The 14,556-nt window shown below is 34.5% G+C and overlaps 1 protein-coding gene across 1 annotated transcript in view; it reads right to left on the reverse strand.

Annotated features, from left to right (window-relative positions):
• The window catches only part of phactr3a (phosphatase and actin regulator 3a), a 113,627-nt gene that overhangs the window by 38,018 nt on the left and 61,053 nt on the right, over positions 1-14,556 (reverse strand). Inside the window, 2 exon segments of the mRNA NM_001114411.1 lie at positions 1,804-1,959; positions 7,712-7,873. Of these exon segments, the coding sequence (NP_001107883.1) occupies positions 1,804-1,959; positions 7,712-7,873 (318 nt within the window).

Consider the following 14,556-nt stretch of genomic DNA (forward strand, 5'->3'; position numbering starts at 1 on the left):
ATTAAAAACTAATTTTTCAATGATTTTGCCAATGAAAGTTTGGCCTGTAATTGCTCAGTAGGGTGTCTGATGTCGGCATGTACTAGGGCGGCAGAATATATCATTTTAGCTTCAATATCGCAATTCACAATAGTCACATTGCAGCATCTGCAATGTGTTCCTTTTACAGCAACGATGTTGTAATGTAATTAAAATACAATAAGTTAAATAGACTTAAGCATTAACGTAGTTGTTCAAGCGTAAAATGAGATGAAAAGCCGTTTACACGTACGTGTCCATCAGGATTAGCAGGCTAGCGCAGAAACTTCATTGAATATTCTGGGGTAAAATAAATGTTAACGTTCTAAAGACATAGCATGTAAAATGTAATTTAATGCAGTGCTTCGTGTACAGTCTTAGACCCACTTTATATCGTACATCAATCAGGCAATGAAGATCATAGATTTTTAAAGAAAACAGACCTTAAACACACTGATTTTTTAACGGCATACAGTCAGCCCGAATCGCTTGACGCAGGTTACTGAAAAATTAAAAGTCCTTCTGCACACTTCTGCATATACCCTATTCCACCCTGCAGGGCCGGAGTGGGACTCTTTTTCAGCCCTGGAGTTTCAAGCCTTAGACCGGCCCACCTCAGTTCACGACTGACTATATTAAAATAAGGTCATTTCCAATTCAGTTTCTAATTACACTATCACGTCTTTTTTTTTTTTTTGAGAAAACAGCTGCTTTAAAACTTTAAATGTTCAAAAACCCTAACAGTATTATATGTCTTAACAATAAAACTATAATAAAAAAAAAAAAACATACTCAGACAAGAATCAAGCCCGGCCGGCGGCGTCGGAATCTAACGTGCTAACCACTAGACCACAACAGTTGTATATGAAAGATGGGTAAAGTAATAAATAAGAAGACTGTAGTCAAGCAAGTAAATAAATTAATTTAAAAAGTGTGACTGCTGAGAGCAACAGATTCTGGAGCTAGAGACACCGGCCCTCGCGGCCAAAAAACGGACCGGCCCACCGGGAATTCTCCCGGTCCTCCCGATTAGCCAATCCGGGCCTGCCACCCTGTGATACATTATCAATGTAGCCAAGTCTTGATATTTATTTAAAGGTACAAAAGATCTGAATTAATTCATCAGCCTTGTACTGTTTAGGCAGCAGTGCATACGGTGACACTTCTCGTAATAGTGGATTGAGCACATATCAATGTTTCATTTTTACATAATATATAAAAGTGCTGTTAATGAAAGAAATACATCTTATAACGTTTTGATGAATTTTCCCCCTTCATTTACAAATATCATGATAAATTGCGGATGGTTTTATATACTGCTGATATGGTGATCGATTATTATCAGGAGCAAAATATGATAACATCATATTGTATCATATTAGTTTACTTGAATTTCTGACTACTTATTTCACCTTTACAGTATCTCTGCTCTATCTAATGCTTGTGATTGCAATTTCTTTGATTCGCCCCTCTACAAGATTATACCAATCAAAGTTGATGATTTCATTCCAAATAGCAATTGAATTCTAATTCAAGACATCTGCCAAAATTGTTTTCATAACGCAATATAAATCGCAGCAAAATAAAATATTGCATTATCCGATTTTTCCAGTATTGTGCAGCTCTAGTATGTACTGTACTGTCATCACGGCAAAGACAAAAGAAATCAGTTATTAGAAAGTAGCTATTAAAACTATTATGTTTAGAAATGTGTTGAAATAAATTTTGTCTCCTTTAAACAGAACTGTATAAACTGTATATATCTGTTTGATGAAGTGCACTCACTGCAAGGGAGATTGTCTTGCTCTGAGCTGAGGTACTCCATGCTACTGATGCTGAGGATGGGCCCCTGAGAGCCGGGCAGCCGGATCTCAGAATTGGAGAGTCCCTGGATGGGGCCGCTGGGGTCTGGAGAGTGAAGTCCACAGGCCAAGGCCACATCTGCACACAGACCAACAGTTCTTTATACATTAAAGCTTGCACTGGATTGCTTAGCTCACAAACAGTCATCGACATAACTTACACAACATATACAGTACATACACAGAAGCAGTTTTATTCACACACAATCATGTAGCTCCATCTGCGCTGTTCCCCGGCTAGTGTGAAGTGGGAAGGTGTTTGTGAGTTTGACTTTGAGATTGCTCATTTGGGGATGATATTTGAGATCTCCATAGGGGTGCTAGGAAGTGAAGGGCTATATACTGTGCTGATGGCACACCTCTGGCTCTTAGTTTCTGTTTGTTAACTTCCAAAACATCCCAGAGAGCTGAGCCAGGGTGAAGACTTAATATTTAGAGGTTATATATAGCGAGGGAAATAAGTATTGAACACACCATGTTTTTTTCCTGGAAATAATAATATTTCTGAAGGACCTATTGACATTGAATTGAACCAAATTTTAGTAAAACCCAAACGATACAAACATTATAAAAAAATCTAAAAAATGAGTTCTGTGGAAAAACAATGAAGAGACAGAAGGAGAAAGTACTGAACTACTAAAATTTATTAAACCTCTTTAGGCCCAAGGTGTTTTTTACATACATTTTTTATTTCTCTTTGGTATTTGGGCTTATTGGTACCTAATTAGAATAAAACCTAATTATCATCTTTTGATATGTAGAAAAAAAAATTATGTCTATATATGTGGACTTGTGGTCCGAATTTAAATAAAAAGCTTTTACCTGACTGTTTCGTTATGCATATTTAACATAGAATTTTTTTTTAACATGTTTTGACTATCAGGGAGAAAAAACTAAATTTTTTGACCATTTTGGACTTGTAAAAATAGTGTTTGGGACATTTTGTATGCTGCACAACAGTTGCTGTATGAAACTATATGTCTGTAACAAAATATAAAGCTTTTAAAGTATTATAAATAGCCACTTAAAAGCTTAAATGTGCTGTCCACATATGTGGCCACTAAGCCCTAGAATAGTGGTGCTCAACCCAGTTCCTGGAGATCGACCTTCCTGCAAAGTATAGCTTCAACCCTGAGCAAACACCTGAACCAATTAATTATGACCTGAACAGCACTTGATAATTACAGGCAGGTGTGTTTGATATGGGTTGCAACTGAAATCTGACGTGTTTAATATTTATAACCCCCACTGTATAAGAATTTTCAAATATAAAATCCCTTTTTAGGGTGACGCAGTGGCACAGAAGGTCACTGGTTCGAGCCTCGGCTGGGTCAGTTGGCGTTTTTGTGTGGAGTTTGCATGCTCTCCCTGCGTTCGCGTGGGTTTCCTCCGAGTGCTCTGGTTTCCACCACAGTTTTTGCAAATCATATTCATTATTTCAACTGCAGAAGAGCAACCAGAACACACAAATAGAGTGACCCCAGAGCACAGGTGTCAAACTCAGTTCCAAAAGGGCCGCAGCTCTGCACAGTTTAGTTCCAACCCTAATTAAACACACCTGATCAAACTAATTGAGTCCTTCAGGCTTGTTTGAAACCTACAGCTAAGTGTGTTGAAGCAGGGTTGGAACTAAACTGTGCAGGGATTCGGCCCTCCAGGAATTGAGTTTGACACCCCTGCCCTAGAGTGATGTCTTTTGTGATTTCCACATGTTCAGAAGCAATGTGAATGGACTTGTAAACATACTGTACAGAAGATCCAGTTTTTTGCTTTTTGGCATGTGGCTGTTTGCCACAAGCTTTGTTTGAGCTCAGGTTGACCATGTTTCATTACTGCGCTCCATCCTTTTATTATTATGGTGTTGTGTTTTAGCTGTGTATTTAAAAATGGTGCTTCTCTGTTGTCATTCCCCTGGGCTTTTGCATGTGCAAGCAAAGATTTTGATTAAACCAATCAACTTTTAGCAGTGAGTCTAGCTCCATCCTTTTAGAAACACAACATTATGAAATAGTACCAAAAAAGCAGTGCAGTAAAGTTCACTGTTTTAAGTAAATTTGACAGTGGAAACAGAACTAAATGCATACCATACTTTACTGCAGGAGTCACAAAAATTGTTCCTGGAGGATCTGTGTCCTCAAGTCCTTAAGTCCTAATCAAGTTCTTAGTATACTTGACACTTCCAGAAAGGAGTGTTATGGCAAGTTGGAGCTAAATCTGCAGAGATACCTCAAGGATCCAGATTGGTGACCCCTGCTTTACTGTATCGAACCACAGCACTCAGTGGAAATAGGCCATAATAAAGTTTATTTTTTGTGAAGGAATTTACATATTTTGCAGTACAACCAAAATAACGTTTACACATGATACATTATCGGTTGTCTAAAAAAAAGAAAGTCATAGACTTTGTAGCCTTCTTAACCCTTCTGGCTAGGCGATTAACTCTTCTGAACTGGAAGAGCCCTCACCCTCCTTCTCACACTTGTTGGATAAGAAACGTTCTTTATTTTATGAAATTAGAAAAAAATTAGGTACTCTCTTCATCGAACTAGCACTATTTTTTATTAAATTGTGGGAACCCCTTCGCAAATATGTCCAAACTCTTTAGCTTGACCCTGCTCCTTCTGATTGAGTCCCCACCCCCTAATGCCCAGCTTTTACGGGAAACTATTTCTGGTCAACTAATTGTAGACTTGTTTTTTCTGTATATAAGACTGCACTAGTGTTGTTGTTTTTTAATTATTTATTTATTTATCTATTTATTTATTTTTATTTTTTATTTAATATTATTTATTTATTTAGTTTTTTTATTATTATTTGCTCATAATACTCTTCAGTGTATTTGCTTATTGTTACATGTTACATGTTTCACAATGTATAAATAAAACATTAATTAAATAAATAAATAAATAAATAAATAAATAAATAAATAAAAAAGAAAGTCATACACAACTAGGATTTCTCTGGGGTGAGTAAATCACAGTCTATTTTTCATTTTTAATGAACTAACCCTTTTAAAAGTCACTAATTTCATCTTTTGTGTAACACAAAAGTTATTTTTCATTGTATGGACAAAAACATACTTTCAAATATTGTGTCTGTATTGTGTTCCACAGAAGAAAGGAAGTCTTACAGATTGGGAAGAACACAAGGGTGAATAAACTGACAGAGATTTCATTGTTTAGATGAACTATCTTTAAAAAAACAACAACAAAGTAGTGATGACTGACTGTTTACTATATTAAAATAGTGAATGAAACCTTTGCTGTTCTTGACACAGGATTGTGTTAACTAATTTCCTACTCATTTCCCAATTTTAACCACCATCATCAGTCGAGCAATCCTCCCTCATTCTCTGCATGCATCTACTATCACTTTCTCTGCTAATCTCTATTGGATGATGATATTGTCTCATTATGTAACTAAACTGTTTCTAAAGCTGTCTGTAATCGGTTCACTCATTTCACGCTTGATTAACAGATCTCTCGCCTTAGGAACTGTTTCATTAAAACTAAAAATTGCTGCTGACACCTTAATTCTCAGGAAACTTTCTCTAGGTCTTTTCGAGTTACGTAATTACAGACTGATCACAAACCACTGCTGAACAAAGCTGTTGCCTCTCAACTTAAGGCACAGCAGGCTTCTTATCTTCTACACAAGCAGAATATTGTCCTTTACATAGCAGAGACAGCTCTTCACAGGGTCATAAATGACCACCTCCTTTCTGCTGAATCAGCGGTGCTTAATATTCAACTCCTTCTGGACTTCAAGTTTTTATTGCATTCTGTCTATTAGACGATGGCATCACTGAGACTGGAAACTCTCCTCTGGTTCAGTTCTTCAATGACAAACAGCAGTTTGTTTCTCTTACAATACTTAAATACTGCAAAGCTCTGTTTTCTGGAGTGGCACTCAGGGCTCTGTTTTTGGATCTCTTTTTTACCCCAAAATGTCTGCAGATTTTACTAAAGTGCAAATTAGGGGTTAATTTCACTCAGAAACATACTCTACCTGATAAAGTCTTGTCCCCTATCAAAGTTTTAGGAACAACAAATAATAACTTGACTTCTAGTTGTTCATTTGGTATCAGGAGAGGCTTATATAAAAGTCAAAGGCCTCTAGATTATGCTTATTTTACCAAAACAAAATATGATTATGCCTTGATTTTTAATTATCTAATTAGGACAGTAAGGTCTGACTTTACTTAGACAAAAAATAGTCAGAAATAAAGTACAGTATAAAATATAAAGTTATGGTGCAGTGAAAAATAATTAATATTTTGTGTGAGCTTAAACGACAGCATCCATACATCTCTGCAATGTCTCAAATGACTTTTTAATAAAGTCATTTAGAATGGCAAAGAAAGAGTTCAGACAGGACTTTCAGAGTGCATCAAGATTATTCGGATTCACCTTTAATGCCTCCTTCTTGATCTTACCCCAGAACTCCATAATGTTTATTCCTGATGACTTGGCTGGCCAATTCTGGAGCACCTTGACCTTCTTTGCTTTTAGGAACTTTGATGTTGAGGCTGAAGTATGGGGAGGAGCGCTATCCTGCTGAAGAACTTGCCCTCTCCTGTGGTTTGTACCGTAACGGGCGGCACAAATGTCATGACACCCCGGGCTATTGATGTTGCCATCCAGATCTCTCGCACGCCCCTAAATTCTTCCTTCACCAAAGTTGACTGATTTCTGTGAGAATCTTGGGTCCATGTGGGTTCCAATAGGTCTTCTGCAGTATTTGTGATGATAGGGATGCAGTTCAACAGATGATTCATCAGAAAAATCTACCTTCTGCCACTTAACTAAAAGTCAAGTTATTATTTGTTGCTCTTACAACTGGGATCAATGAAAAGACTTTTGTCAGACAGTATACAACACCACCACACTTTCAGTCACTTGATTTGAGACAAACAAAAGAAACAAAGCCAATCACTGAGACTTGAAACTCTCCTCTGGTTTAGTTTTTCAAATAGCATTTATATTAAATTATATGGAGACACTAACAGCATGTCCATTTATTAGATCATTTATCAGATCATGTTGCGGCCAAAAATCTATTACTTGTTGACATTCAAAATTATCATGTTTTGTCTAAATAATTAAAAATGTAAACACCAAAACCTAAAAATCAATCTATAAACTATAACTAATCTATAACTAATCTATAAACTAAACAATTTTTTACACTAAATTAAAACTATTAAAAATGATATTCAATAATGATATATATAATAACAATGTGTTTGGGGTAGATGTATGTGTGTATATCAGACCGCGTGATTTTGACTTAGCTCACCTGACCGCTGTAATGCCCCCCCATAATTGTAAAACTTTTCTATACAGTGATAATCCAGATGTGAACTACTTTTACAGTAATCAGCTAGTTAATAAATACCTGACATTTGAGTCTCTTTGCTGATCTTTAAACTCCTGCTAAAATGAGCTATGGTTTCTCTCTGTCCAATGACAGTGCACGTTTCATTTACAAGCGAGAGGGTTTAGCTTGACTTGAAGCAAAATTTGATTGGTTGCTCCCACGTGTGGAATGTCCAATTACATTTTTTTTAACTTTTGATTAAACACATTTAAATATGTCTATTTATTTGTCCCTCAATTGTCGATTAAAATTTTGATTTATTTATGCACATTTTATTGCTTTAATTATTATATTGATAATTTGAATCTTCATTTTATTTCAATATTAAACACTATGAAGCCATTTTAGATAAAATAATTCAAACACATCTTTGCAGATTCATCTGCATGGACAAGCAGCACATTTTCAGTTCAATGCACTAAACAAATTATAAAACAACCATATTTTCTTACCTGTAGAGCTCTGTTTCAGCTTCTCGTTTTTCTTTTTCCTCCATTTCCATGGCCTGAAGATGCGTCCCAGTGTTGCCAGTTTGCTGTGGCGGCGGATGGGAGGAGTGTGGACTCCACTTACTAAACAGCTGGAGCGCAGCACCTTCTGCTGCTCAATCACATCTGTGAAAAACACAGCACAGACAAGAAACATCAGTGCTTTACTCCTAATATTAAACAGATCTAGTGAGGTCCATGAGGCTGAAACTGGCTGCTTCATTTAGAGGAGAATTTAATCTGATTGAGGCCATGTTTCAGTGGATTTATTTGCCGAAAGCCCATCCTGCTCATTTACAACTGCGCAAAGCAGATTAGAATACAGATGGTGACACATTAATCATCAATATGGAGGAATTTAGGTGAACTTTAAAGAGCACATGGACCCAAGCTGTTTTAGGAGCAATTTAAATACTTCAATATATTAGTAGGTATGGTTTATTTTATATGACTGTTTTATTGGGTGACACGGTGCCACTGTTTCCTCACAGCAAGAAGGTCGCTGGTTTCAGTCCTGACTGTGTCAGTTGGCATTTCTGTGTGGAGTTTGCATGTTTTCCCAGTATTTGCGTGGTATTCCTCTGGGTGCTATGGTTTTCCCAACAGTACAAAAATTTGCAGTAGCCTATAGGTGGGTTGAATAAGCTAAATTGGCCGTAGTGTATGAATGTGAATAGCTGCGTTTATACTACCGCGCCTGAAGCGAGTGAGCCAGGGCAAGCCAAGGCCAGTCGCGTTTCCACTGTAACTTCCGGGGACTGATCGGGCCAAAGTGGGGCTTTCTCGGGGCCAGAGGCTGGCCTTTTTTCGGAAATCCTTTTATCGAATACCTTGGGCCAAAGAGGGGGGGTGGGGGGGTAAAAGGAGAGGCGGACTTTGCCCGAGTCTGGTAAAGATGGCATGCCGTCATTACACTAGTTTTCCTATCGTACACAAGTTCATGCAGCAAACGAGCAAATAAATAAATAAATAAATAGGGGAAAGAAAACATATAGCTGCTTACTTTATAATAGGCTACTCCATGAAACACCTCTAGGGGTCTTTCTTTCTTTCTTTCCTTCTTTCTTTCTTTCTTTCTTTCTTGTGATAATGTCTTTCTTTGATAATACAAAATATGAATACAACAGTAAGACATAAACTTTACAAATGACATGTCCACTTTTGTAGGCTCAAAACATTAGTGTTATATCTTGATGAAATAGCCTAAGCTATATTGAAATCATTTAAAGAATTACAAACATTGGATATAATAAAAAACACATTAAATAAACCAATTTAAAACAAACATTATATATAATATGTTTATATCATATATGTTATATATCATATATAACATAAATTTTTCAAAGGCCTCTGAAAAAAAAGATTTTAGATATTTTCTAAAAACAATAAGGAGGAGTTTTGAAATTATATTTATAAAGCATTTGGATAAGATAAGATTATAATAATGAAATAATGCATTTTTTTGGGAAACGTAGAAAGCAGAAACGACCTTCTTTTCTGTTATCCAGTTCTGCACAATTTAAAATTTAAAAATGAAATTTTTAAAAGTAGAGCTTTATTAGTGAATAGCTGCTGAGCGCAACAAAATAGCCTAAATGTTATTGTTTGCTCTTATGTGCTAAAACACTTAACACTTTCCTTTACTTAAGATCACCGAATAATATGCAACATCCTTAAATGATTATTTTAAACAAAGAGGAATTACCTATTACGTGTCATATAGTCTAGGGAGAAATTAAAATGTGAGTATGTATGGATGTTTCCTAGTACTGGGTTGCAGCTAGCATCCTCTGTGTAAAACACATGCTTGATAAGTAAGCGGTAGATTCCGCTGTGGAGACCTTTGATGAAAAAAGGGACTAAGGTGAAGGAGAATGAATAAATAAATGTTTTATTGTATTTTATTATGACACTAATTCTGATTGTTTTGCATGATCAAGCCTAGTCTACTGATTTTTTAAATATATCTTTTCTCATTCATTCATTCATTCATTCATTCATTCATTCATTCGTTCATTTATTCATTCATTTCGTTCATTTTCGCAAGGAATTCATTTAAATTATATATATATATATATATATATATATATATATATATATATATATATATATATATATATATATATATATACACATATTAGTATTACAAAAACACTAGCAAATTAAGAAACGATGAAAATTCTTACAACACAAACAACTGAAGAAACACACAGCAAATTGGTCACCACACAAACAACTAAAGAGAGGCGCAGCAAATTGATTCAAGGGGACCCAAAACCATAAGGGACCCTGCTGAGATATGGATTTATTATTATGCCGTGACTGTTGCTCAGTGAAGTGATTGGTGGTCTTTGAAAGGTAAGTTGTTTTTCGTTTATTTTAATATCTGATTACATGACATAATAATACATCCATATCTCAGCAGGGTCCGTAATGGTTTTGAATCCCCTTAAAACATTTCCGTTGTGATACATGGATATTTGCAAGTGTTGTGACAAATTTGCTGCGCATTTCTTCAGTTGTTTGTGTTTTGACCAATTTGCAACACGTCTGCTGTACAATTGATGAAGATAATTTCTTTATAAACTGGTGTTTTTTGTAATAGCATGTGCTTTCCTAAATTGCTTGCATTAAGCTCTCTCAACCACCGTATGACAGGATTAAAACAGTATTTCCTACAATTGTCCAACAAGGGACTTTAAATATTTTAATACATATTTTTTATTTTATTGTATTTTATTTTATTATATTTCAACACTATTGCTATAAATACAGCACTTGCTGAAGCAAATGAAACACTTTAACGTATTTTATTTTTATTTTTACACAACTGTTTTATTTCAGCCTGATCTCACAAGCAAATGTGTGAGTTCCGTGGTACAAAAAATGTATGATTTAAAAAACGAGGTGTGGCAACACCGCCCCTAAACCCAACCGTCTCTGGGAGATGAGCAAATCGCACTAAATTGTGCGAATGAGATTTATATGAATTAGCCACAATATCAAAAGGTAACGAATATCCTTGAGCTTGTGTTGTTTATTTTGTCGCTGGATCTAATTACTCATTTTAAAAGCAATTTAAATGCTGTAACTATGTCTATACATTTAAATGAATTTATTTCGAGTTTATTTTGGCCTGATCGATTCGACCGATACTCATTTTAGAAATACTTAAATGCTTTTATAATTTGTTTTTATTTTATGTTGTTTTGTAATTGAAGTTCATGAAGTAGTTCATTAATTTATATTGTTTAATTTCATATATTAAATACACATTTAGTAGTTTTTTATTCTATTAAATTCTTCTTTTTTTTTTTTTTTGGTTCAGTTGTTTAAGTACAGTTCGGCATGCCTTAAAGACCATATTACAAAAACAATTATAATTTCTTCTCTGGATAAATATGTCAAATTCATTCATTCAATTATTTTCCTTCAGCTTAGTTCCTTTTTTCATCAGGGGTGGCCACAGCAAAATAAACCGCCAACTATTCCTGCACATGCTTTACACAGCGTATGCTCTTCCAGCAGCAACTCAGTACTGGGAAACATACTCTCTCATTCACACTCATACACTAAAGCTAATTTAATTTATTAAATTCACCTGTGCCACATGTCTTTAGATTGTAGGGGAAACCTGAGCACCTGGAGGAAAATTCCACACAGAAATGCCAACTGGCTTGTTGTGAGGCGACAATGCTAACTTTATTTTATTATATTTCAACACTGTTGCTATAAATACAGCTCAAGCTAATTGAACACTTTCACCCATGTTTTTATTTTATTTTATTTTACTTATTTTTTTTATTTTGACACTACTGTTTTATTTTGTCGCTGAATCTAAATACTCATTTTAAAAGCAATTTAAATGCTACAACATTGCCTTTAAATTCAAATTAATTTAATTAATTCGAATTATTTTAATAATTTCTTTTAGCCATATTGATTCAACCGATATTCATTTTAAAAGTACTTCAAGTGCTTTTATAATTTATTCTTATTTTTTGTTGTTTTAAATTTCAGCATAGGATTTCATATTTTAACATTTTATATTACAGGAATTTATATTACAGATCATGAAATAGATTATTGTTTTACATTATTTAATTTCATTTATTAGGGCACATTCAGTAGTTCTTACATTTATTTAATTAATTGTAATTATTTTTGAGAAGTTTTGGGCAGTTTTTAAGTACAGATTGGCATGCTTTAAATCCCACATTACAAAAACATTTATAATTACTTCTCTAGATAAGTGTCAAATTAAACTAATTTTATTAACTAAAGCTATGATACAAAAAAAAAAAAAAAAAAAACTATTATACTATACTGGTAAAATAAAAACATGTATAAAACAAAAGCTAATATGATAAGTTCAGATGTAAAAACCTCTAAATGCTGTCTGAAAAAAATGAGCATTTTTATCAGGCTCCTGCATGTGCAGGTTCAGTAATTTCACTTTTATGGCAAAGGATAAGTTCTTTCCATCATCGTCAAAGTAAAATACCTCAACATAAGCAAAGAAGATTTGGAATAAAGCTCTTTTGTGATGGATATTTCAGACGGCACTTAAAGGTTTTTGCATCTGAACTCATTTAGGTAAAATTTAAACAAAGATTAAATAAACTAAAATCAGGTTTGGAGTTGTTGATGTGACATTTGGTTAATATATTTCTTTCATGATGCTATTTATATGCTTGCATACAAATTTGTCAAAAAAAATTAATAAGGAATTACATAATTTCCTTCTTAACTAGTGATTACAAATGACCCCATCTTTTATAAAAAAGTTCCCCTTATCTTTCCATGAAAATGATCTGTTACACTCTTTTACTTTTGAGCCTAATTACAAACACATTATAGTGGTTTTGGTTTTTCTTTTAAATATTCAAACTCAGTCTGGATGTTCTGAATATCAGAAGAATATACTTTATTGAAATATTTTTTTTCAAAAAAGCAGAGACGTCCATAAGCAGAGCCATCCCTAGTCTCACTCCAGGACAATCTAAAGTGTCTGTGTTCTTCACAATATTTATACTGATTTTCTCTCCCCACATTTCGTTGTAACTCTGACCATGTTTGGATGTTTTCTCTTTACTGAGGGGTTTAGTATATCTCTAAGTGTCCATGTTATTCTGGGCCCTGTCCCCTACAATGCAAACACCTGTTTTCACACCAGAGTTCTCTCTCCGTAGATTCAATCTTGTCTGAGTGTTTACATACAATGGCATGATGGTACATTATTGTCATAAAATGTCACTTATTCTCTTGAAAACCTCTCACAATTACAACTTCATATGTGTATTTTACATACACATTGTTTTACAAATAAACTCATTCTCCAGCAGCTCCAAACAATAATGACCTTACATATTCCTCTACAGGAGACCCATTCCACACACATCAGTTGTCACCTTTCTTTTCAAAATACACCACCAATTGTTGCCCTTTTTCCTCAAAATACATGTCTAAGCATCTCTGGGTGGTTATATAGGTAGACATCTTCAGTGCACGCTTATATAGAATAAAATAATCTTCGTCAACATCTGCTCACATAAACACACACACACACACACACACACACACACACACACACACACACACACACACACACACACACACACACACACACACACACACACACAGAGTTCAGCAGCGGTTTATCCTGAAAGAACAATGGCATATTTCCCCACACAAAGGCTGTGCGACACCCACAGCAGCAGCAGCAGCATCTCCCTTTCCTCCAGCTGGCTAGACCTAATCCTTTTAAAAATTCACACGCAGGAAGAGCTCCATTCACAGGGCCCATGAGTCAACGCTGTGCTACTGAAATAGTGTTGTGTGGGCGCGGGTGAGCGAGCAAGCGAGCAAGCGAGTGAGTGCCGGTGTTGTCTAGTTTTGACCCCCTGCCAAATTATTACCCCCTTGTTGACGTCGCTGGATTGCCTAATCCAAGACTTCACCCCAAATCCTAACCCCTCCCCCACACCTGAACCTAAACCCACCAGAACGAGTGAGGTAATAATCCGGCAGGGTTCACAACCATGAGAGAGAGAAAAGAATGGAAAGAAAGGTTAAAAATGATCACAATTTAAATCGAAAAAGAATAATAATGAGTTTGTATCTTACAATTTTAAATCATTAACTCGTTATTTTATGTTACCATCTCCAAATTCTGATGTTTTTTGTCTCGTAATACTGAGAAAAAATCTCCCAATTTGGACTTTTTTCTAAGATATTAACATTAAAGTCACAATATTTTTATGCATATACATAATAAATATATATAAAACATTTTATATATTTGTTTATTTTATTTATTTTTTAAAAGTGTGCAGAAACAAATATCCATTTTGAACCAAATTGATGTGAATAATGACTATTGTTTTTATTGAACAAAAATGTTTTTATTGCTTTTGTAAAACAAAATCCAATTTGTAAATTTGTAAACACGATTTTTAAATTCAACAGTAAAACTTATTTATGTTTTCATCAAATGAACTAGACTTGTATATCTTTGAATTGTGTTTTGAATTTGCAAATTAGATTTGTGTGTTTATGAATCGTGCTTTGAATTTACGAATTGAATTTTTGTATTCTTGATTCATGTTTTGAATTTACAAACTGGATTTGTGTATTTTTAAATCATGTTTTGAATTTACAAATTAGATTTGTGTATTTTTTTAATCTTGTTTTAAATTTATGAATTGGATTTGTGTACTTTCGAATGGTGTTTTAAATTTATAAATTAGATTTGTGTGTTTATGAATCGTGTTTTGAAATTACGAATTGAATTTTTGAATTTTCAA

This window comes from Danio rerio, chromosome 23 (genome assembly GCF_049306965.1).
Source record: "Danio rerio strain Tuebingen ecotype United States chromosome 23, GRCz12tu, whole genome shotgun sequence".
Classification (NCBI taxonomy): Eukaryota; Metazoa; Chordata; class Actinopteri; order Cypriniformes; family Danionidae; genus Danio; species Danio rerio.